Source organism: Tachyglossus aculeatus, chromosome 10 (assembly GCF_015852505.1).
Source record: "Tachyglossus aculeatus isolate mTacAcu1 chromosome 10, mTacAcu1.pri, whole genome shotgun sequence".
Classification (NCBI taxonomy): domain Eukaryota; kingdom Metazoa; phylum Chordata; class Mammalia; order Monotremata; family Tachyglossidae; genus Tachyglossus; species Tachyglossus aculeatus.
In genome coordinates, this window is record NC_052075.1 from 39,829,305 (window position 1) to 39,855,338 (window position 26,034).

General features: G+C 42.1%; 2 protein-coding genes across 2 annotated transcripts in view; both read right to left on the minus strand.

Moving 5' to 3' along the window:
• SLC13A1 (solute carrier family 13 member 1) overlaps positions 1–9,565 on the minus strand; it is an 89,773-nt gene extending 80,208 nt beyond the window's left edge. The window contains exon 1 of the mRNA XM_038752622.1: positions 9,487–9,565. The gene's annotated coding sequence lies outside the window, so the exon portion shown is untranslated. The remainder of the gene's footprint in view (positions 1–9,486) is intronic.
• An 8,612-nt stretch (positions 9,566–18,177) lies between these two features.
• Positions 18,178–26,034, minus strand: part of LOC119932856 (V-type proton ATPase subunit S1-like) — a 49,706-nt gene continuing 41,849 nt past the window's right edge. Inside the window, exons 10-11 of the mRNA XM_038751978.1 lie at positions 21,036–21,273; positions 18,178–18,489 (exon numbers count right to left, since the gene is read on the minus strand). Coding sequence (XP_038607906.1) covers positions 18,280–18,489; positions 21,036–21,273 — 448 coding nt within the window. The 3' untranslated portion in view covers positions 18,178–18,279. The remainder of the gene's footprint in view (positions 18,490–21,035; positions 21,274–26,034) is intronic.

A 26,034-nucleotide genomic window follows, 5' to 3' on the forward strand; every position in this document is an offset into this window, starting at 1 on the left:
CCCATGTGTCACAGACTCAGGTAAGGAGTCACTGGGTCTTCAGCAGAGTCAACCCAACTGGCCCCTCTAGCACTTGCATGTTGATATATCAACTAATCAATCAATCAGTGAAACCAAGTTGATTGAGAGCTTACTGTTTGCAGAGAACTCTACAAAGTGGTCGGGAGAGTTCAATATTACTGAGTTGTTAGACACATTTCCTGCCTACAAAGAGACTATAGTCTAGAGGAGGAGACAGACATTAATATACATAAATTCAATCATATTTGTTAAGCACTTACTGTGAGCAGAGCACTGTACTATTACAGATATGTACATAAGTGCTCTGGGGCAGAGTTAGAGTGAATAAAGGGTGGAAATCCAAGTGTACCCCCTCTAGATTGTAAGCTCATTATGGGCAAGGAATATGTCCGTTAATTCTATTGTACTGTACTCTCCCAAGTGCTTAGTACAGTGCTCTGCACATAGTAAGCCCTCAATTAATATCATTGATTAATAAAGGTGATGCAGAAGCGGGTGGGAGAAGAGAAAATGAGATCTTGGTCGAGGAAGTTCTTTTGGAGGAGCTGTGCTTTGAAGCGGGGGAGAATGAGTGTATGTCAGATATGATTTGCAGTGCTTAGAACAGTGCTTTGCACATAGTAAGTGCTTAACAAATGCCATCATTATTATTATTATTACTCATCCTCAGCCCTTGTATATGTACCCTTGTAAATGTACGAATATCCATTTGAACATTTGATTCATTTATTCTGATTCCACTGCTTGTAATTTTTATTTTCATCTCCTTCTTTACTGTTTAAGCTCCTTGTGGTAAGGGACTATGTGGTGGGCTTCTGCTGTTCTTTCCAAGTACTGAGTTTTGTGCACTGCACTCAATAGGTGCTCGATAAATACCATTACTTCTTACTGAGTATTCTACATACTGAATTTAAAATGAATACTTGCCCAGCCGTGGAGTTCAGTTCCTTAATCAGACAGAAAAAGCAGAGTTCATTCCCAGGAGGTATTTACTTAGCCGGGCTTGTGAAGAAGGACTTGGCAGATTGAGGAAAGGGATGGAACAAAATGCCATCAATCCTGCCTCCTCGGAGCAAATATGTTGCTTGGTTTATTTAGTAGCACAGAGGGCAGAGTCTTGTGGAAGATAGCATCCCCTCCATATTCTCTGACTAGCAAGCAGGATGTTAATGATCCATAACCCTCTTGATACAAATACGAATATGCCACCAGGAATTCAAGAATAATGGGATTCAGGAAGACTGTTTGCTGTTCCAGCTAGTTAACATTTGCGGGAAGGGCATACAACTGTAAAAAAGAGTAGTTTGGACTCTATCTATGGCTAAAACAAGAAAGAGGTATTGGATAAGGAATGAGCAGAGCAGTAGACAAGTCATTCTATTGACATCCGGAAGGTTCCCCAGCCTTGAGAGTTGAAAAAAGAAATGACATTACTGGACTTTTCAAATCTATAACCTAGTTATAAAATCATTGTCGCCGGACTTACTAGTGGCCCACTGTGCTCTTCTGTCAAGGATATTCCCATGCAGGCATTAAGAGTTTCTGATCAACCAACATCTATCATGCTGCTCCCCTTGAGATGTGCCAAAAGCCTGGGGACAGATGCCATGCTGGGGATCCAGCCTCTCTGAATCTCAGCAGGATGGCCTCGAAAATTCAGGAAAGCAGAGCTGATCTTTCCATGCCCATGCTTGACTGACTGTGCTATGGTTCTTTCCCAGCATTTCCTGGGGGAGTTCTCTCCCACTACTGTTCACCTCAATCAATCAGTCAATTAGTGGATACAGCACGGGCCTGGGAGCCAGAAGGACCTGGGTTTTAATCCTGGCTCTGCCACTGGTCTGGTGTGTGACCTTGGGTGAGTCACTTAACTTCTCTGTGTCTCAGTTACCTCATCTGTAAAATGGGGATTAAGACTGTGAGCCCCCTGTGGGACATGGACTGTGCCCAACCTGATTATTTTGTATCTACACAAGCACTTAGAAGAGTGCCTGGTACATAGTAACAAATACCATAAAAAAATTATGGTGTGTGCAGAGCACCATGTGCAGAGCACTGTAGTAAGCACTTGGGAGAGTACAATACAACACTCTTGGTAAACATGTTCCCTGCCCATAAGGAGTTTACAGTCTAAAGGGAGAGACAGGCATAAATATAAATTGTGCATAGATATATAAATTATGGATCACTCTGATGAGCCCCTTAGACTAATACCATATTTAAACTAACATTATCCTTTGCATATGGATTCCATGGTAATGGTCTTGGTTGGGGGATAATAGCAATTTCTAATTTTTTTAAAACCCTTTAAATTGCTTTGACTACAGACAGTTTTTATACTCTGAATATTCCCACAGCTATTTGTGTTAACAAATGGGATGGGATTTAGGGCAATTAGGCCAATTGAAGTTTAAGTGACCAAATCTTAGCCCCCGCTGCTGAATTTAGTTTACAAATGAGAGGGAGAGGATTAGATAAGGAGGCATGTGATTCTGCTCCTAAAGCTCCATTCCTTCTCTGCCACATTAGCTTGCTACACTAATCCAACCACTGAAAGCTCTCTGACTTGGAAGGTAATGGTTGAACGCTGATTGGCATAAATCTGGCATTTTGTCACCGAAGGGAATGAGAATGACACTATCATTAGGCAAAATAACAACAGCATGATGGGCTGATGTGATAAAGGTTCTGTCTTTGCCAGGTATTTGAGGAATGTGCACCTGCCTTTCCCAGATGTTTGCCAAATTCAGCCACGCAATCTGGCAGGTGACTGCAGAGTGTCTGAAATTGGAATACAGAAGCCAAGAACAGATCATTTCTAATGTGAATTCTAGACTGCATGCTACTCTCTAGAATATAAGCTCCTTGTGGTCAGGGAATGTGTCCATCAACTCTGTTATATTGTACTCTCTCAAGTGCTTAGTACAGTGCTCTACACACAGTAAGCACTCAGTAAATACCACTGATCGATTGACTGATCTGTGGCTGCTCAATCATAACTATTAAGTGTCTACTATGTGCAGAGCACTGTACTAAGCGCTTAGCACTGTACTATGCTTGGTGAGCATATTAAAATTAGCATTCCCCAATTGTGTCAAGGAGAGGAATTCTTTACTAATTTTATTCATCCCTTAGTTATCAGTAAGCATCCGAAGACTGTTGCTTACTTCCATGGACTAGAGTCTATAGGGTGAGACAGATATTAATATAAATAAATAAATTATGGAGATGTTACATAAATGCTGTGGGATTGTAGGAGGGGTGAATAAAGGGAGCATATCAGGGTGACACAGAAGGAGTGGGAGTGCCTGTAGATAATGGAAGTCTGCAGATAATGGAAGTGTTGTCCTCAGAGAGCACTGGAGTTCACTACCAGTCACGTGTGACTCTTGATTACTTTCATACAAATGAGGAAAGAGTCACACGTGACTGGTAGTATACTCAGTGTTCTCTGAGGACAACACTTCTATTATACAAATGAGGAAAGGGGCCACACCATTGGAAAAATACCTCTTTTGCCAATTATTCAACCCCAAAATTATGTTCAAAAGCAGAACTTTCCCTCAAATGATTCTTGATAAGGCCTTCTGAATCTCATAAATGGGCATCTCAGAAGTCCCAAGGTGACCTTATCCATTTTTTGAATTGAGTATCTTTCATGTGCTATGTGGGAGAGTATACCAGAATGAATGGTATATATTATTCACTCACTTTCACCTCTCCTCTGTCCTTCTCCAAAACATCTCAGTTCTGTTTTTTCCCATTTGTTTTGTTTTTATGTGCCTGGTAATGCACTAAGTGCTAGGGTAGATACAAGCTAATCAGGCTGGACTAAGTCCGTGTCCCAAATGGAGCTCACAGTCTTAATCCCCATTTTACAGATGATGGAAATGAGGCACAGAGAAGTGAAGTGATTTGCCCAAGATCACACTGCAGACAAGTAGCAGAGTGGGTTTGGAACCCATGCCCTATTGGCTCCCAGGCCCATGCTCTATCCACCACGCCACACTGCTTCTCATCAAGTGTTTATTGAATGTCTATAGGACGCTTATTGTGTACAGACCACTACATTAAACATCTGAGACAGAACAATGCAATGGAGTTGGTAGAAACAACCCCTACCCATAATCCACTGGGGGAGAAAGACACTAAAATAAACTGCAGATAAAGGAAACATCAGAGTGTAAAGAGATGTACATAAGTGCTATAAGTGCTGTGGGGTAGGGGGTGAGGTATCAAGTGTAAGAGGAACAGACACAACTGTATAGATGACACAGAAGGGAGGTAAAATACAGTGGAGAAGTGGCAGCTTAGTCAGGAAAGGCTTCTTGGAGTAATATAATTTTGGTAGGGCTTTGAAGGTGTGAGGGTTGTGGTATGTCAGATATGAATCGGGAGCGAGTTCCGGGCCAGGCAGATGATGAGAACAAGGGGTTGGGATGAGACAGATGAGATCACTGTAGAATGAGTCGGTTGTTAGAGGAGCAAAGTATGTGGGATGGATTGTAGAAGGTTAGTGAGGTTTGGTAGGATGGGGAGAGCTGAATGAGTGAGGTGGTTCTAATACCATGGCATAAATTTGGGCTCTACCTCATGCCATCAAAGCTGGGAGATTTCAGAGGGCAAATGGCAGCCTTGCTTGATTTCTGTGAGCCCATGGCTATGCAGACATTTATATGCCCACAGGTAACTCCAAGCCTTCCTATCAAATACTTCTAATAAAGAAGGATGACAGAATCCATTAGCCATTTTGCAATTCTCCTATTCCCCTTCAGGACAACATGTGGGGGTGGAATTATCTTTGTAATTCAGGAAGACTTTCAACTTCAGTCAGAACAAACAGAGAGAGTAAACAGGAAGCAAAGTAATTCTGAATAAAACTTCAACTGGCTGGGTTCTTTCCCAGAATACGACAGGTGAACAAACTTTTTTTGTGGTTTTGGACGATGCACTTATGCTTTTCTTGTCCCCAGATCGTTGGGACAACAAATCTTAATCTGCCTGTGAGACCCAGGTGAGAATCATGAGACTCTGCAGTCCCAGATTTGGTTCTGGGGGACTCTGGGATTCAGCAGATATCAGGGCTTTAAAAAGTCACTTTCCTCTGCTTAATTTGCCCCAGACTTCATGTTTGCCCTGTGGCAATGACTAGTAACATTTACCAACATCACTATTAACATTTATTTCTACCCAGTTGTAGAGGCAATTTCTGTTCCCATTTCTACCAAAGTCCTGATGATTAAAAAAGTCCTTCCTCTGTCATTGAAAAAGGAATCCTTTTTTTTTTTTTTAAAAAAAAGGTATTTGTTGGGCACTTACTATGTGAGGCACCGTACTAAAGGCTGGGGAAGATACAAATTAGTCAGGTTGGACACAGTCCATGTCCCACATTGGGCTCACAGTCCTAATCCCCATTTTACAGAGGAGGTAACTGAGGCACTTAAGTGAATTGTCCAAGATAACATAGCAGACATGTGGCAAAGCCAGAATTAGAGCAGAGTTCCTTCTGACTCCCTGGGCCATGCTCTATCCATTAGGCCACCCTGCTCTCGTTCCATTGTTAAGTCACCACTTCGGTCTATCCAGACTACAGGTAGAAGTAATAACACTCGTTGAGAATTATCATTTTCACCTGAAAACTGGGGTCATGGTATGTCCAACCCAATTTTTGCATTGGTGTCCACTTCTATCATCTTGTACCAGCCCAGGAAATGTGCATAGCAGAACTTTCAGTAGCTTTAACACTTCAGTGACAAAGTTGAAATTTTTGCCCCTAAAATTTTGAGAGAGGTCAGTAGCATTCAAGCATATTGACCAGTATCTTCTTTGATGTTTTTTTAATTTATGTAATACTAATCACTTTTTTTATTGTCAGCAGTAATCTGCATTGGGAATGATTAACCATACTAATGAATTTAACCATAGTAAGGTAGTTGGGGAAGCATTGTGACCTAGCAGATAAAGCATGGGAATGGGAGCCAGAGAACCTGGGTTCTAATTCCAGTTCTGCCATTTGCCTTGATCTTATACCCCTCTCCAGCATGTGTGTGCATGTGTGTGTATTTGCATTCAATTAATCATCATCAATAGTATTTATTATTTCACTATTTGGAGTTATTTGTATATCTGTCTTCCCTGTTAGAAGGCATGCTCCTTATAGTCAGAGAATGTATCTTGTGCTTCTGGTTGTACTCTCCCAAAGTTTAGTTGTATTAGTCTTTTAGACTGTGAGCCCACTGTTGGGTAGGGACTGTCTCTATATGTTGCCAACTTGTACTTCCCAAGCGCTTAGTACAGTGCTCTGCACACAGTAAGCACTCAATAAATACGATTGATTGATTGATTGATTGATTGACTGAATTCAGTGGGGGCTCATTAAATAGCATTACTATTGCTACTATTACTCCACTCCTGTAAACCCTAATTATTACTGCATCAGGCTAATGAGTGAGTGTATGGCTTTTGTTATCAGTTTATGCTGTAGAGTCTTCCAAATAAGAGGTAGGCTTTTCTCCATTTCATAAAAATAGGAATTGTAAAAAAAAAAAAGAGCTCAGATATGGGGTTAGCCACAAAGTAAATGACCCCTGGAGAACGTGTCGTAGATGATTACCAGAGGGTTTCATTCATTCAACCGTATTGAGTGCTTACTGTGTGCAGAACACTGTACTAAGCACTTGGGAGAGTTCAATACAACAAAAGACACATTCCCTGCCCACCATGAACTTACAGTCTAGAGAAGAGTTTACAGTCTAAGGTGTTGATATTCAATGAATAAACAAGATGAGTGAAAAAGAAATTTCCAGAGTTGCAGAAAAAGCTCACTTCCTCTCAAACTGTGAACCGCATGTGGGACAGGAGCTGCATCCAACCTGATTATCTTGTATGGCCCAGGGCTTAGTACTGTGCTTGACACATAGTAAGTGCTTAATAAATACCATAATTATTATTATCAGATTTAGCAGCAGGAGGAGAAAGCCACTGCATTGTCTGGCTTGGGCTCACAGAGAGAAATCTGTTGGTAAAGATGGCATATTTCATTCTTTCATTCCATTGTATTTATTGAGTGCCTGTGTGCAGAGTACTGTACTAAGTACTTGGGAGAATATTATATAATAGTAATAATAATGACGATATTTGTTTGTCATTTACTAGGTGCCAAGTACTGTTGTAAGTGCTAGGCAGACACATTCCCTGCCCACAGTGAGCTTACAGTCTAGAAGGGGAGACAGACATTAATATAAAAAAAGAAATTACAGATATGTACATAAGTGCTCTGGGGCTGGGAGGGGGGATGAATAAAGGGAGGAAGTCAGGGTGAAGCAGAAAGGAGTGGGAGAAGAAAGGCAGGCTTAGTTAGGGAAGGCCTCTTGGAGGAGATATGCCTCCAATAAGGCTCTGACGTAGGGAAGAGTAATTGTCTGTTGGATTTGAGGAGGGAGGGCACTTCAGGCCAGAGGGAGGACATGGGTGAGGGGTCCACAGAGGGACAGAAGAGATCAAGGTACAGCAAGATTAGATTTTCCTAAGCAAAATACAGCTGCTGCCTGGACTTGAGGTGACTCAGCAACTTGTGGACCCAGAAGATCAGGACCAATAAGGGCTTAGTAAAAGTGCCTGAATGCCACTGAATATAAAGTTCTAGGGTGCAGAGATAAGAATGCCAGCTCCGCTGACCCCTTCCCCCTTTACCCCATCCCCCCAACACAGACAGGAGGAAAAAGCAGTACCCAGGAGAGATACTCATTCATTCATTCCTTCATTCAATCATATTGATTGAGCCCTTAATGTGTGCAGAGCACTGTACTATGTTTGGGAAATACAAGTCGGCAACATATAGACATTGTCCCTACCCAACAATAGGCTCACAGTCTAGAAGGGGGAATAATAATGATGATGGTATTTGTTAAGCACTTACTGTGTGCCAAGCACTGTTCTAAATACTGGGGTAGATACAAGGTAATCACGTTGTCCCACGTGGGGCTCACAGTCTTAATCCCCATTTTCCAGATGAGGTAACTGAGGTCCAGAGAAGTGAAATAACTTGCCCAAAGTCACCCAGCTGACAAGTGGGGGAGCTGGGATTAGAACCCATGACCTCTGACTCCCAAGCCTGGGCTCTTTTCACTTAGTCATGCTGCTTCTCTAATGGTGCCCCTCCCCAATGGAAATGTAAAGACTTAGCCAAGACAACCAGAAAAAAAGGATTGGAGAGGAAATTGAGAGGTGAGGAAGAGGGCAGGTAGTTGGAAAAGAAGACCCTCAGTTATCTTGAGATGAGAGTTGGTGAGCTGGGTGGCTGGGAGAGCAGGACACAGAAAGGGCTTGTGCTGCGACCCTGAGTGGATAGAAAGCACAGGTCAAGTTTGAAAAGGAGCCTGAATTATGGTTAGGACACAGACATTCAGGGCATCTATCACCATAAACTCCTTGCTTTATGACTACCCATTCACACACAATAGACCAGCACTCTCCTTCTATCTTCAAAGCCCTTCTAAAATCATACCTTCTTCAGGAAGCCATCTTGACTTACTCCTCATCTCCTCATCCTATTTCCCTGTCTAATGTCACCCATGCACTTGAGTACATATCCCCTAAGAAAAAGGAAAAGCATTTGTGTACTTTCTCTTATTTTTGCTTGCTTCCCTATGTTAGGTAGTTTAATGTTTGTCTCCCCTTCTAGATTATAAACTCCTTGAGGTCAGGGATCAGCATCATTACTGCTCTAGTGTACTTTCTCAAGTGCTCAGTACAGTATTGTGCATGCAGTAAGCAATATATATTGTTGGTTGATTGGTTAGCAAATGAATAAAAATGTATTAATGTAGCTGGTAGAATTAATTAGGGAATACCCCTTGGAGGGGGTGTTTTTTGAAGAGGGCTATGAAGGTGGAGAGAGACATAATTTGGCACATTTGAGGGCAAGTCAACCAGTCAGTGGTATTTAGTGAGCACTTACTCTATGCAGAGCACTGTACTAAGCGCTAGGGAGAGCACAACACATAAAAATTAGTATGGGAAAGCATTCCAAAGAAATTTCTTTCTCCCGCCAAAGCTTATTTCAGAACTTTTGCCTTTTTCAGGAACCTACAAGTGAGAGCAGGGTTTCCTTACCTCTTAGTAATAATAATTGTGGTATTTGTTAAGCTCCTATGTGCCCAGCACTATACTAAGCACTGGGGTAGATACAAGATAATCAGGTCCCACATGGGGCTCACAGTCTAAATAGGATGGAGAGCAGGTATTGAATCTCCACTTTGAGTGAGGGAATTGAGGCACAGCGAAGTTAAGTAACTTCCCTGAGGTCACACAGCAGATAAGAGGTGATCAGGATTAGAACCCAGGTCCTCTGACTCCCAGGCCCATGCTTCTTCCCCTAAAGCCACCCAGACTCTTTAACATATCCTAGCAAGGGCATTAATACTTTGTTGTGGCAGCGTAAACCCAGAAAATAAAATGACATACCTTGACCAGATATCATGAAGAACAACATAAGTGTTTCCATACTCCGCAGCCAACTTAGAAAAGGTCTGAGGCCTATGGATAGTAAAGAGCAGAACTAACAGGGCTCAGAAAAGAGAGTAAGGATATGGTATGCACTGTGTGTGTGTGTGTGTGTGTGTGTGTGTGTGTGTGTGTGTATATGAGCGAGTGGATGGCAGAGGGGGAGTGGAAAAGAGAGGCACTGAAGAATACCATTGTCAGCCCTTCAGTGATGGATCTGTGCCCTCATAGGGGAGGGACGGAGAAACAGAGAGCGAGTTAGCCAAGAACAGAGTTTCACATTGTTGTCACTTGTTCTCAGCTGCCCGACCTCAGGGGGATTTGCTAGTGAGGAGAGACTCAGGAACCGAAACCTGGTTAGAAGTTACAGAGTTGAATGACAGGTTGGGTGACGGAGACGGAAATAAATGCTAGGTAGCCAGGAAGGAGTTTCGGTCAAATTTAAAGGTTTTAGCTCTTCATTCTTTAAGTTTCTCTCTTTAGAGGCTCACTTGCATGAGATAATAATCTACTTCCCTTGCAAGTCTGAAGAAACCAGGTTAAGAGTTGGTTACTTTGGCATCTCCAATATGGTTTTTCCTTGTATATTTGCAGGGACTTTTGGAACTGGGAGAGGTCCTGGGGGGAATGAGATTTGTGCTGCACAAAACTGGCTGGACCAAGACTTTCATCCCTCAGGGGATCCAGAGCCTCTATCATCATGGCCTTCAGCTGAGCCTGAGCACCACCTCGGAGCCAAGTGCTGCACTGGCTGGGTAGGAACACACAAGAACAGCTGAATTGGCTTCAGTGGCAGGAGTTTGGAGAAGAGCATGGCCTAGTGGATAGAGCATGGGCCTTGGAGTCAGAAGGACCTGGGTTCTAATCCTGACTCTGCTACGTGTCTGCTGAATGACCTTGGGCAACTCACTTCATTGAGTCTCAGTTTTCTCATCTGTAAAATGGGGATGGAGACTGAGCCCATGTGGGACAGGGACTGTGCCCAACTCAGCTTACTATATCTACCCCTATGCTTATTACAGTGCCTGGCACATAAGTGCTTAACAAATACCACAATTATTGTTTTTTTAATTATTATTATTTATAACAAAACCAACTAACATTCATCTGGAGAGATACTGGTACCCAAAACAAGGGGGCAACCACTGGCAAAGTGAGCAGACCTGTGATCCTGGTCTCAGCAGCACAAGGGATTGTGGGACTTCCGTCTTGGAGCCTGGAACTTGATCTCATGGTTGAACAGTTCCACCCCTGGAGAAGGAACAAGAAAAAAAAAACACAACCCAGAGAAGTGAGTAACCAATGCTCCAAACTAATTACACAGTAAGCACTCAATAAATATGATTGAATTGCTTCTTAGTGCTCCCTTCTTGCACAGTGATCTACCTCACAGCTTAGGACAGCCATGAGCAATTTAGTGATGAACATAGTATCTGTCTTCTTTTGACTCCTGCTGCTTCAGAAAAAGAACTATGCCAAGGAAAGAGGAGGAGGCTGCTACTTCAGAAAGAATGAAAATTAGTTCCTTCCCCTGCTTCACCGGAATATCCTTGTCTGTTTTTAGGAGTCTTTCCAGAGGTAAAGGTGGGAAGTTCAGGCTACCACAACTGCACAGACAGGATGCCAGCAATATGGAGCTATGAGAGGACATTGGTGTCACTGTGGCAATCAATTGATCAATCAAATGCATTTATTGAGTGCTTACTGTGTGCAGAGCTCTGTACTCGACACCTGAGGGAGTACAACATAACAGACTTGGTAGACATGTTCCCTGCCAACAGATGAGCTCACCACAGCTAGCCCTCACACTCAGGAAAGAGAGAAGAAACACAGGAGGAGATTCACTCCCAAGTGACCCTCCCTGAGGGAGGTTTAATTGGCAGGTGCTAAAGCCTTACATGGAATTGACTTGGAAACCAGCCAATCACACTTAAAGTTAAAGGGGTAAAGAGTCTCAATCACTTTAAGAGTAGAAGATTTAAGCCATGATACTGGGAGGTTAGGACACAGAGAGGGCTCAGAACAGGGAACCTGAGAGGATCCAGGGCATTGGGAGATGAAAATCACCATTGGGTCAGGTAGAGAGGGATCAAGGTCCTGTGGAAAAGAATATCATTAGATCCATATAACTGCAAACAGGTGACTGGAATACCAATCCTCCAGAGCAGCACTTCAGCATTTGCAATCAAGAGAACAATTCCTCTCCTTCCTTGCATCCACTACCCCCTTGAAAAAAAAAAGAAGCGAAAACTTTGCAGATTGAAAGTCCAGGAATGTAATTCAGCTCCAATTAGGTTCTGACTAATTAATCCTTTAATTAAAAGTGCAATTTCAGAATGGTCCTTCTGACCCATAATGTTATATAATGATCCCAAACTTTCTAATGATCTGTGCCACTGAAATTTAGACAAACTGAAGGGATTTAGAGCCATAGGTGTCTATTCTTCTTTATGGCTATGTGCCAGGAACTGTGGTAGGGACCTGCTGATTCCAGGAAAGTTCCACCCATACTACCTAGGTGCTGTATGGAACTTTAAAACTAATTGCAAGACAGGATCCCAAATAATGAGTTCCTAGAAGCTGTCTACTTAAATTGAAGTTTCTCTGATAATAATAATACTAATCCTTGTGGTATTTGTTAAACACTTACTATGAGGCCAGCACTGTACTAAGCACTGGGGTAGATACAAGATAATCAGGCTCCACATGGGCTCAAAGTCAAAGTAGGAGGGATAACAGGTATTGAATCCCTATTTTGCAGATGAGGGAACTGAGGCTCAGAGAAGTTAAGTGACTTGTCCAAGGTCACGCAGCAGTTAGGTGGTGGAGCCAGAATTAGAAGCCAGATCCTCCTACTCCCAGGCCTGTACTCTTTCCACCAGCCTACATTGCTTCTCTGAATGGAACATGTGAGAATAATGATTATCAGCCTTGTCCAGGAGACCTTTCCTGATTGATTTTTCATATCCCTTCCTTTTATCCTCCCAACTGCTACTTCAGCATTTGAGGTCTGTGTTGGCTAGTGAAAAGAGAACAGGCTGGGAGTCAGAGGTCCTGGGTTCTAATCCCAGCTAGACCAGTTTCCTGATATGTAACCCTGGGCAAATCACCCAACTTCTCTGTTCCTCAGTTTCCTCATCTGTAAAATGGGGAATTCAGTTTTTGTACTCCCTCCTACTTAACCTATCTACCTCAGCACTTAGAACAGTGCTTGACACATACTAAATCCTTAACAAATAGCATAATTAATTCAGCACTTCTGTACCGCTGTAGTATATGAGAACTCACCCCGCCTCCCTTAGCACTTTTGTGCATATCTTTATATTCTATTACCCCTTCCCATCTGTAATCAATTTTAGCATTTATCTTCCCTGCTAGATTTTAAGCTCCTTGAGGTCAGGGATCATAGTTACTAACTCTATTGTATTCTCCCACAGTGCTTAGCTCAGTGTTTTGTACAAAGTAAGTGGTCAGTGAACACTACTGATTGATTGACTGATGGATAACAGCATCACATTCAAACAGCAGCTCTATGGAGAGTTGAAATTGGGTTATCATTACCAAGGTGATCGGAACAAATGTTTTAGCAACACATTCAGAAAACTTTAAAATCATGTGGCACAATAGTGGATGGTTGAGAGACAGCAGCAGAAAACAGATCATCCCAACACAAAGCAAAGAGAAATGGGATTTCTGGCTTGAAACAAAGGCTTTGGGAGGTTCATGACATCCAAGGAATTGAAATGAAATCAGAACCACACTCTGTGGGTAGCAAATGCAACTGTGATCATTACAGGCACACAATGGGGAAGATAGTACATGACACCCATTGATCTTTTCAGCCACACTCTCACACACTGATAAAAATCTAATCAATAGCTTAATTTCATCTATATAAATAGCTATATAGCTACACAATTATAGATATATAGCTTTAGATAGATAGCTACAATATGGTGTCCCATTCATTAAACATTACGGTCATCTAAGTAAATGCTAATAACCTATTTCACATCAATCATGCAGTCGATCCAGAACACTTAGTCCACTAAAACGATTTTCTCTGTGATCCTTCATGGGAAGTATGGCAATCTGAATCACCAGAAAAGGAGCGATATTATGGATCTTGGATCCATTCCTACCAGCCTAGCAATCTAAAACTCTTTTCCCCTTGATAATAGAAATCATGACTACACAACTCATAAAGTATGAAATGATCATTCTATAGGTATTTGATATCATAAATGCCCAGTCATTCTGTGGCTATGATAGTAGTAAAGGAATGCCGGAAATTTCTTTTCTTGACTGACTGATTTAAGAAATAACATCCCAGAAATAGTGGGCTGGGAAGCCAGTGATTCCGGAACTCTTTAGAGTCCTAAGAAACAATACGTAGGACTTCTTAAATTATGTGTGAGCCAATATATCCCCTTCAGTTTGAAGGAACCATCCTCCTTAAGGCTAATGTGAGGCACCCAGGGCTTCACTAATTTCATGTTATTCCAAACTGCAGGAATAAGCTCATTTTTAAGCAGTGAGTCAGTCAATCACATTTATTTTAGCGCTTACTGTGTGCAAAGTAAAAGCTTGGGAGAGTACAATAGAACAATTGGCAGACACGTTCTCTGCCCACAGTGAGATTACAGTCTTCACATTGGGGACAGAGAGGGAGAGAGAAAACACTGATGCAAAAGCCATTTGTGTACTTTGCCAGCAACTTTTTGAATTCCCATTTCCATTTTCTAAGCTATTTCTGATTCTGCACTGAATTTCTGGGTTTGTTACATCAAAGTCTGTTGCTATGGAAATGATGGAGTGAGCACAAATTCACTGTGATGGCTCATTTTCCAAACAGATAAGCAGCTTTCCCTTACATAAAGGGAGCATAAATGGTACTTACACCCTTCTCTGATCTCTCTGGGCTTTCGCTGGGCTTCTGAGAAATGAATACAGATCCTCAAGCAGTTGTTTTAACAAATATGAAAGGCAGGACTTTAGGTGGGGCCAGACTGACTATCAAAATGACTTACACATGGAGGAGACATGTATCTGGGTGGTTTCACTGCATTTTATGCAGCTTATTTCGTAACCCAAGCATATTTGTCACAGATTCTATATGTATCCATACACTCTTCTGGGTTAATAAATTCTATTCCTGTGGAGAAAGGATAAATGGACTGTTTTTAAAGCTCACTCTAGTTTCACTGCCCCATTTTCAGAATATTATTATCCCATTTCTCTGGGTCTAGGGCTGACAAGAGGAAATGATGTCTTGTGTCTTAAAGTGAGGTTGAAAAAGATGAATGTGGTGTTCTAAGGAAGGCTGGGAGCTAATAGGATGCTGAGACGGGAAAGGAGAAGAAGGTGGTTTCTCAGGGTGCCTTTTTTCCATTCCCCACAGTTTTTGAAGGAGATGATATTAATGTAAGCCATTCTGACATTTTGCAAACAACAAGAGCACATAACCTTGACCTTTCCATAAATGATGTAATTACAATTCTCCCCTCCTTTTGGGTCTGAAATAAAGCTATTTCTGTGTTGGGCAGATTCACTCACTTATGGACCACCTACAACTGATGGTCCATATGTGGGTGAATTTGCCCAATAAGCCATTTTTAAAGGTGAGCTTTAAAGGGAAAACAGGACATAGAAAGGCCCATAAATCTGATTTGGGCTACCAATTTTTGATAGGCATTAACCTAGATTGTGAGGGAGGGAAGGGAAAGACCTGGGCAATACCTGCCGCAGGCTTTTGACCTGTCTAGTTAGTCAATCATATTTATTGAGCATTTACTGTGTGCAGGGCTCAGTACTAAGCGCTTGGGAGAATACAATACAACAGTATAACAGCTTAAAGTTTAGAAGGGTAGACAGACATTACTATAAATAAATACATTACAGATACGTACATAAGTGTTGTGAAGCTGGGTGAGGGGATAAATAAAGGGAGTAAGTCAGGGTGACACAGAAAGGAGTAGAAGAAAAGGAAAAGCGAGCTTCCCAGTGGACCTGAGGTTGCTCAGATATTTAAAGAACTATTTGATCCCTGAAAATTTAGGGAGAACTAGAGGGAAGTCTCAAGAAAGAAGAATGCCAACCTGATCTCTGTCAGGCATAAATATAAGCACGATTCTGGGAGATTCACCTCTGGATGTCAGCTCTAATCATTTAGTGCAATGATGGGATGATATTGAGGGAAGATATGTGAAGATCTTAATCCTAAATTGTCTTGAGGATTTGTAAAGGATTAAAAGTTATTGTGTCCAAAGAACTTTTCTCCCTCTACTGAATTGCAGAATTGGTTGTAGAAAATTGGTTGAGGTAGTAGCATGGCTGGGTGGAAAGAGGACCTGAGTTCTAATCCCGGCTCCACCACTTGTCAACTAAGTGACCTTAGGAAAGTCGCTTAACTTCCCTGTGGCTCAGTTACCTCATATAGGGATTCAGATGGTGAGCCCAATGTGGAACAAGGACAATTTCCAACCTGATTAGCTTGTACCTATACCAGAGTTTGGTACAGTGCCTGGAACACAGTAAGCGCTTAACAAATACCACAATCTTTTTTTCTCTGTGGTATTTGTTAAGGGCTTACTATGTGCCAGGCACTGTACCAAACACCACAAACAAAAAAAGAAAAAGATGTGATGGCTATTATGTGGATGGACTTTAAAACATTTGCTCCAGCATGCTGTTACATTTTACTAGAGATATTAATTCAAACTGATTTACATTCTGTCATGTGGATTGAACACTGGCTGAAAATCTGTGGGGAAAAAATAAAAGGGGAAAAACATAGCAGGATTTTTAGTTTGAAAGAAGTGCCAAGGAGGTGGCCACTTGAAGGAGGATCACCCAACCTTCAATTTAATTTGTTTACAGAAAACTGGAAGAGGGAGAAGGAATGACATCACCACAGAGCCATAGTTTATTCTAAATTGGAAATCATTCCAAGTGCCAGCCAGGAAACAGTCCTCTAGACTGTGAGCCCCAGTTGGAAGAGGGACTGTGTCTAAACTGATTAACTTGTATCTATCCCAGCTGCTTAATACAGTCGTTGGTACATAATAAACGCTTAACAAAAAAACATTAAAAAGTAATATAAAAGTGAGTGAACATGAGGATGGAGAAAAACAAAGTAGATTCGTTTGAAGGGAAAGAGAAAGGAACTGCTCTGTCTGCCTCAGTTAGTGACTGCACAGGAGAGCCTCAGTAGGGATAATTCTCCAAGCCCATGAAGCAAATGGATAGCAAATTATTCCACCATTTCAGACAATAAACCAAGCATCTTGAAAGCATTATAGCCTAGACGTCTTCCCTTACGGTGCTGAGTGGTACACTAGAGTCTCTTCTCATGGGCAAGCAGGCAAGAACTTGCAGTGGCCTCACAAGCTGAAAGATGTAGACAAGCTGGAGGCCATTCATGGAAAAGTCCCAGAGGTGGTATAGGATTGGAATTCTGGGAAATTCAGATTCCCAGACTTGAGGGCATTGTTAGTCTGTGGCAGGGAACCAGGGTCTGACTGAAGCAGTCCCTAGAAACTGAGATGGGACTGCAGAATTGCCAACAACCCTGTCCCGAAACTAGGGGAGTAATAGTTCCTCTGGATATTATAATAATAATAACCAGAAGAGGCTCCATGTCACTGTGGCCACAGGTGGGTCAAGCCCAGTGTGGTTCATCTGCCCATGCCCTACTTCCTCTGGGTTCCAGACAACTTATTTCTGGTCTACCTCTCCAGCTCCTTTCAATCAATCAGTGGTATTTATTGAGTACTTATTGTATGCAGGGTACTGTACTAAGCATTCTAATTTGTGTGGCTGAATGGATGTAGAAGGTTCTTACCCCATCCTTGGGGGTTGTTGGGGAGGGGAGGGGGAGCAGTGGATGTGTTATTACTAAGACCCTATCAAACTGTACAGCAACCAAAATTAGAACTGGTATTTTGTGCAAATTCCTGGGAGCCAGGTGGACCAGCTTACACTAAAAGTAGAATAAGATGGTGTTTTTCCACCTGTAATTCCCCATGGACTGGGTCTAAATTTCTTATACATGTATAGATATTTTGAGAATTATCCTAGCTCCTAAGGAATTTTACTACTAGGAGAAAGAGGCACTCTTGGATGCAAAAATCCCCACTATTATTCACCTGAGTTTATTAAAATTAGAGCGTATTATCCATCCAGACACTTCTATTCCAGAATATCATTAATCTCCAACATTTCCAACATGGCTGACTTCTTTCTTCTAGGTAGAAAAAACATCTTTCAGGGAGACTGAACAGCTTTCTGCATATAATTTCTTAATAAACACTTTATTTTCCATGAAATGAGAGCCCTTGAGCATAACTTGAAAATGTGCTTTTCTAATAGCAGCAATGAATCTGCAGGCAGACACCGCTGGTCATTTTAATGACTGTCTCGGGTCCTGGGGATGGTTGACTTTTCCTCTGGCCCTTATCTCCACCTGTGATTAACTAGCAGGTAACAGCTGGCAGAATTATCATTGTTGATGAGAGCAAGATTATTTTTTCAGGGAAGCTTTTATTGCCTGGAATTCAATGTATTTGAGACTAATATTTTCTCATCATTATGCTAATGAGCCATTAGAAAAAAATACAGATTTGCCATGATGCCTTTCAGGAAGAAGAAGGAGATGGCCATAGAGAATTGATAAAGAGATTGAAGGTAGCCGCGAATCGAAGCAGGGCTAGTCTGTCATTCATTCAATTAATCAGTCAATCAATCAATTGGTATTCATTCTGCGTGAGGAATGGACAGTGGGTTATCTCTGGGGTTGTCAAATCTACTGCTGGTGGTCAGCTGCAAGATCATATGGATTCCATATATCAGGATCCAGAGGAAGACAATGGATACCACGAGACCCATCCAAATTCCAGGAGAGAAGAAGGCAGTGCAGTCACTGGCACATGGGAACAGGTTGTTTTGGACTCCAAATGCTTGGATCTGAAAAGACATAGGGAGAAGTTTTTGGTGGTGGGCAGAAAGATTCTTCAGCTTTAGGACAGATAATGTTAGGGTTAGGGTTAGCCTTCCATCATCTCTCTTCCTTGCCTGGATGTTTAACAGATCTCCACTCACAGGGCTATTTCTTACCAAAGGACAACTATGATGTTTGTTTTAGAAATTCTGTCAGGAAAAAAGCCTTTGTCACAAACGGGAAGAGCAATGGGTAACAAAAAATCATTGCATTTTAGGTTTGGTTCTCTTACAAAACCTGTTGAATCTCTACAGAATATATTTCTCTAAGGAGAAATGAAGTAAGAGTTTGTTCTCACCTAATATAGCACATCACACTGATTTCTCATTATCAGGCAATTTATTGTCAACTTGAGCCAGAAGCCTCTGTTGAAAAGCATCAACCAGAGGATAGTGCAAGGTGTCCACTCTGCTAAGGATACCATGCATGATATTCTTTCAGATATTTCGTAGTCACAGCAGAAATGAGATCCAGAAGGGGAAGTATGGCTAGTGGAAAGAGCACAGGGCTGGGAGTCGGAGGACCTGGGTCCTAATCCTGGCTCTGCCACTCATCTGCTGAGTGACTCTGGGAAAGTCACTTCACTTTTCTGTGTCTCAGTTACCTCATCTGTAAAATGGGGATTAAGACTTTGAGCCCCATGTGGGACAGGAATTGTCCCCAACAGGATTATCTTTTATCTACCGCAGCACTTAGTACAATGTCTGGCACATATTAAGCGCTTAACAAATACCATGGAAAAAGAAAAATATTGATGTGGGTGACTTTGTGGAATAATTACAACAGGCCTCCATTCAGAAGACACATCAGGCTCTTTACAAAATTATTTTCCATAAATATCCATTCCTGTGGGTCTGCCTTTATTTCTTTTCCACTTGGGTAGATAAGACACTTTGCCTGGAAATCTGTTTCTGAGTTATGCGACAAATCATCCAACTACACACTAAGGGAACCTGCAGAAGCATTCTGACCGTAGGTGTTATGGGTATAGATCTCCTCTTCCCAGATAAAAGTATTGGGAGAACACATGTCCTCTGGCCTGGCTTTTTTTTTATTTCTTCACTAAGAGCAAGAAGCCATTCTTGGCAAAGGAAAACCTGCTTTTTGCATCCACTCACAGAACAAGTAATTGAGGTAAAGCCATTTTAGTTACTGTTCATTCAGATGGTGGACCTCAAAATATTAGCAGTTCAGGTAGATTGGCTTATAAACCATAACGGTCATTCAGACCATTCCTCATTTCCTTGAAGGACTCTATTCCCTGTTCTATAAATGACTGTGGATCCTTCTTACTGGATTCCAACACACACACTCCCATTCAGAATTGGAAGGGACCCTACTAGGAATCTTTGAGAATCCTGTCTGTGGCTCTGCTCAGCCAGCTTGGGGGAAGAGTTGGGCTGGAAATGCTTACATAACCTGAAGCAGGGTGGGCTAGTGGAAAGAGGCACAAGTCTTAGAGTAAGAGGATCTGGGTTCTAATCCTGTCTCTGCCACTTGCTTGCTGAGTGACCTTGGGCAAGTTGCTTAATGTCTCGATGACTCAGTTTCCTTATCTGTGTGACCCTTCTAGACTGTGAGCCCATTGTTGGGTAGGGACTGTCTCTATTTGTTGCCGACTTTTAATTCCTAAGAGCTTATTACAGTGCTCTGCACACAGTAAGCGCTCAATAAATACGATTGATTGAATGAATGAATGAATAAAATGGGGATTCAATTACTGTTCTCCCTCCTACTTAGACTGTGAGCCCCATATGGGAAAGGGACTGCATCCATTCCAATTAACAGTATCTACCTCAGGGCTTTGAACAATGCTTGACACATAGTAATTGCTTAGGAAATACCATTAAAAAAGATGTAAAAATCGTGGCCAGCAGGCATTAAATGCATGTGAGGCTCTCAGGAAGTCCAGGGAAAGTGGTTTCTATAAATGTATAAATTCTAAACCCTAAAAGTTCTCCCCCACTGCACTGAAAAGAAAAATTTCCCGGTTGGTCAAAAGAGGAGGAGAAGGGCACTCAATAGCAACAGCATTATCAAACACCATGCATCTGGGATTTGGACCACTGGGGATCTGGTTCCAGCTGAGCCATAGGCCTCCCGTGTGACCTCTGACCAGTCTTTTGACCTCTTTGAGCTTAAGTTTCCTCACCTGTGAAAAGGGAATAATAATGATACCTGCCATTCCCTGCCTCACCACGATGCTGTGAGGCTAAAATGGGATCACTGTTTTGAAAGCGCTTTGGAAAAATAAAAGCATTATACAATTTTCAGACATAATTACTGGTTTTTCTAAATGTGAAACTGAATGTGGCCCCTTTCCCCCGATTTAGACAGTTGGTTAGGTCACATTGCAATAATTCACCTCCAGCCAACTATTCATGGCAAAATACTTTCTATTTCCTTAGAGTTGAACAAGAAATTAGGGTGTTAATGAATAAATGGTAGACTAGGCACACTCCTGTCAATGATAGCCATTGGAATTGCAACTCAGGTGAATGAGGGTACTCACTTGGAATTCAGAAATGACAATGTCCCAGCTCCTTGCTTCATTATTGGAGGGAATCAGCCAGGCACCATGGCGAGGACTGGTTCCCACCAGCTGACAGTGAAATGAATACTCCACAGGAGCTGAGATGATTGATGCCTTAAACTGAGCAGTCTCTCGATTGTCCTGTAAAATCTCCACCGAATCTAAAGTAAACCATTTGCGAGCAGAACTTGCATAGAACTTGCTGGTCATTTTAAATCTGGAGGAAAATTGTGACAGAATAAAATAAATGAGGCAATATGTCATGACGTAGCAGACGACTCAATTTCATTTTACTCTATGCAAGTCTGGGAAAATTGGGCAGCTCATTTGCTTTTAAGTTATTTTATTTACTCCCAATGAAGAGTCACTTCATGCTACCTTAGTAAAAAGACAAACAACCTAAAAGCAAATGAACTAACTCTTAAACCAGGGCTCTTTACCCTTTAGCAGGGGAGATAAAGTAAATGCTAAAATGCTTGGCTCGATGTCTTTTTTCAGGTAGAACAAGAGGACTAGTTTCTCTGCTCCTTTTTAAACTATTCATCTTCTAAATGATGATTGCATGTGGTTTGCAGGATTTGACCTTTGACCTGCCCAGAAGAGCCTGGTAAAGAAGTCTAGGAATAGTACTTGGGTGCAGAAATAATTAAAAGCCTCATTTCCAGCAGTGCCCGACAAAGTCCTACCAATAAAAAATAATAATTATAGTATTTGCTAAGTACTTACTATGTGTCAAGCACTGTACTAAGCCCTGAGGTAGAAAAAAATAATCAGGACCAACCTGGGGCTCACAGTAGGAGAGAGAACAGATACTGAACCCCCATTTTTCAGATGAGGGAACTGAGGCACAAAGAAGTTAAGTGATTTGCCCAAAGTCACAAAGCAGACAAGTGTAGTGGGGTCAGAATTAGAACCTGGGTCCTCTGACTCCCCAGCCTATGCTCTTCCCACTAAGCCACACTGCTCTAATTAGGCCATATAATTGCCAAGCCAAACCACAGAGAAACCTGTGAGAAGTGGACCCAGGACAGGGCAGGCTTTCCCTTCCTGGCTGGCGGTGCTGAGGATGTAGCTCTGAAGTCCTGAACCACTACCTTGCTCCTCACCATCCTCCATGGGACACTCCTCCCCTCCGACCCCTCCCCACAGTCTGTGGTAGATGGAAGGCAAGAAAAAAGCCTGGAGAACTGGTGGTTTGGCCATATTGGACTCTGGAGTATTTTTTCCCATCTGTATGTGGTGTTTTCAACCAAATTTGGAGAAAAGCAGCAGTAACCCCTGTCAGACCTGGCCTGAGACAGGTGTGTCACCCAGCTTCACTGGCCATGCCACCAATCTGGCACCAACACTGGGAACTGGCAATGTCCTCTGTAGGTAGTTACAGTTGGCAATCTGTAAAGCCACCTGCTTAAAGAATATTTAGCTTCTGAGTGACAAAAGACCACACCTAACAGGGAATGAAGAAAATCTCCTCTGGTTGCTTATGTGCTATTGGCAACAGCAACAACAGCAGCAAAAATGGTAGCAGCAGCAGCAGCGGCAGCAATAACATCAACAGCAGCAGCTACAGCACTTAATGACCTCCAGCTTCCAACAGAAGTAAAATAAATCAATAAATCAATCAAGTCTATTGAACAATTACTATGTGCAGACCATTGTACTAAGTCCTTAAGAGAGAGTACAGTATAACAGAGTTGGTAGATACACTCTCTGCCTTCAACAAGCTTACAGTCCAGAGGGAGAGACAGACATTAATATAAATAAATACATTACGGATATGTACATAAGTGATTTGGGGATGAGGGTGGGATAAATAAATGGTACAAATCCTTCCTGATGATGAGGAGCTTACAACCTGAGGGGTTGGGGACCTCGTGTCTCCCCCACTTCAATCCATACTTCATGCTGCTGCCCAGATTGTCTTTGTACAGAAACGCTCTGGGCATGTTACTCCCCTCCCCCAAAATCTCCAGTGGCTACCAATCAATCTGCGCATCAGGCAGAAACTCCTCACCCTCGGCTTCAAGGCTGTCCATCACGTCGTCCCCACCTACCTCACCTCCCTTCTCTCCTTCTACAGCCCACCCCACACCCTCCACTCCTCTGCCGCTAATCTCCTCACCGTGCCTCATTCTCACCTTTCCCAATGTCGACCCCTGGCCCACGTCATCCCCCGGGCCTGGAATGCCCTCCCTCTGCCCATCCGCCAAGCTAGCTCTCTTCCTCCCTTCAAGGCCCTACTGAGAGCTCACCTCCTCCAGGAGGCCTTCCCAGACTGAGCCCCTTCCTTCCTCTCCTCCTCATCCCCCTCTCCATCCCCCCCATCTTAACTCCTTCCCTTCCCCACAGCACCTGTATATATGTATTTATGTTTGTACATATTTATTACCCTATTTATTCATGTATTTATTTTACTGGTACATATCTATTCTATTTATTTTATTTTGTTAGTATGTTTGGTTTTGTTCTCTGTCTCCCTTTTCTAGATGTGAGCCCACTGCTGGGTAGGGACTGTCTCTATATGTTGCCAACTTGTACTTCCCAAGCACTTAGTACAGTGCTCTGCACACAGTAAGCACTCAATAAATATGATTGATTGATTGATTGATTAATTATGACATCCTCTAGACTGTAAACTCATTGTGGGCAGGCAACACACCTACTATCTCTGTTGCATTGCACCCTCAAATGCTTAGTATAGTGCTTTGCAGGAAGTAAGTGCTCAATAAATATGATTGATTGATTGATTGATTAATTATGACATCCTCTAGACTGTAAACTCATTGTGGGCAGGCAACACACCTACTATCTCTGTTGCATTGCACCCTCAAATGCTTAGTATAGTGCTCTGCAGGAAGTAAGTGCTCAATAAATATCACTCATGATAACGATATTAAACTAACTAGAACTCTTTGTCTCGTCTTCCAAAGTCTCTCTTACCCCAACTTTCCCTTCACAGTTGACATGACAACCATCCTTCCTGTCTCACAAACCCACAACCTTGGCATTATCCTCAACTCATCTCTCTCCCTCAACACATAAATCCTTGAGTGTTTACAGTGACTTTCTACCTGATTCTGCTACACATAGTCCACTTCTCCTCAGAGGTCTAACACTCTAAATTGAACAGCTTCAAGGAAGAGTACCATGTCACAGCATTAGACTGCCACCTTTCTAAAAGGATGTCAATAAGCACTGGTCCACATATTCAGGAACTGAACATAATTAGGCAGACTTGGGAAAATCAAGAAATGAACCCAAAAGACTAGTCTGTAAGCTTGTTGTGTGCAGGGGAAATGTCTACCAACTTTGTTATATTGTACTCTCACAAACACTTGGTTCATTCATTCATTCATTCATATTTATTGAGGGCTTACTGTGTGCACAGCACTGTACTAAGCACTTGGAAAGTACAATTCAGCAACAAATAGAGACAATCCCTGCCCACAATGGGCTCACAGTCTAGAAGGGGGGAGACAGACATCAAAACAAGTAAACAGGCATCAGTAGCATCATTATAAATATATAGAATTATAGATATATACACATCATTAATAAAAATAAAAATAAATAGAATTATAATCATAAGTATGTACATATATACTCTGTATATAGTAAGAGCTCAGTAAATACCAAAGATTGATTGAAAAGAAATGCTAGGTCATCTGCTTCACTTTTATTTCCCTTATTCTCTCTTTATGTTTTCTTTCTGTGGGAATTTATTTGGGATCGGTGTCCAAGAGTTTGTGCTGTCTGTTCTCCTAGGCTGTAAGCTCGTGATGGGCTGCTACTTCTGTTGTACTGTACTCTCCAAAGTGCTTAGTACAGTGCTCTGGACATAGTAAGTGCTCAATAAATATGATTCATTGATTGATTGATTAGACTTGGGAAATGGAGAGCCTTAGAGAAAAGAAGGGAAAAGGAAGGGAGAGGAAGGAGATTTTATAAATGAGGAGAGGCCTATGCAAATTTTACAACTGGAGTTGAAACTGGAATCTTCAGTTTCCCTCTCTCCTAATCTTTCAGTCTTGTTAGCATAGTGTTACTCAGAAAGTTGAAAATTCACTGCCACTGTTGTTAGAGGCTGAAATATATGGGGCATTATAAAATGTCTCTCAAAGTCAAGTTGATTTCCCCTCTGTCCCTATTTTAACCTACTGCAGCTGCTCTAATGGGAGTCATTGCTGGTTTATTATACCCTTGTTTGATTTTCTGAGCCAGCCATTTCTCTACCCTTGGAAAGGGAGTCTCCAAATGCTTACTGGTAGGAGATTTCCATTTGCAGTTTCATTGCATCCATTCTAAGGATGCAATGGTTTTCGATGAGGTTGCTTGTAGGGTGCTTTGAGTCCTATAAATTCTGTTTTGGGCAACAATCTTTATAGAGCATATTTTCCCTTTTTTCATCTACAATATTAACTATTCTTGACATCTTACACTAATTAGAATTTCTTTTCTCCCTTCTCAAACTCTCTCCTTCCCTGGACTTTCCTATCATAGTTCACATCACCACCTCCCTCCCCTGTCTCCAAAGCCTACAACCTTGATGTTATCCTCGACTCTTCTCTCTCCTTCAACATATGTATTCTGTCAGTCCCCACATTTTGTTGGAATCTGCCCCTTCCTCTCCATCCAGTCTGCTACTACAGTGGTACAAACACTTTTCTTATTCCACCCTGACTACTTCATTAGGCTCCTCACTGATCACCCGGCTGCCAGCCTTTCACCTCTCCATACTTCCTTCTGCTGCCTGGATCATTTTTCTGAATAAAAAATTATATGCATGTCTCCCCACTCTTCAAAACCCTCCAGTGGTTGCCTATTCATCCTTGCATCAAACAAAAACTCCTCACCATTACTTTTAAGGCACTCAATCACCCTCTCCCTCCTGCCTATTTTTGCTCTTCCTTCTAGACTGTAACCTTGTTGTGGGCAGGGAATGTGTCTACCAACTCTGTTAGAGTGTAGTATTCCAAGC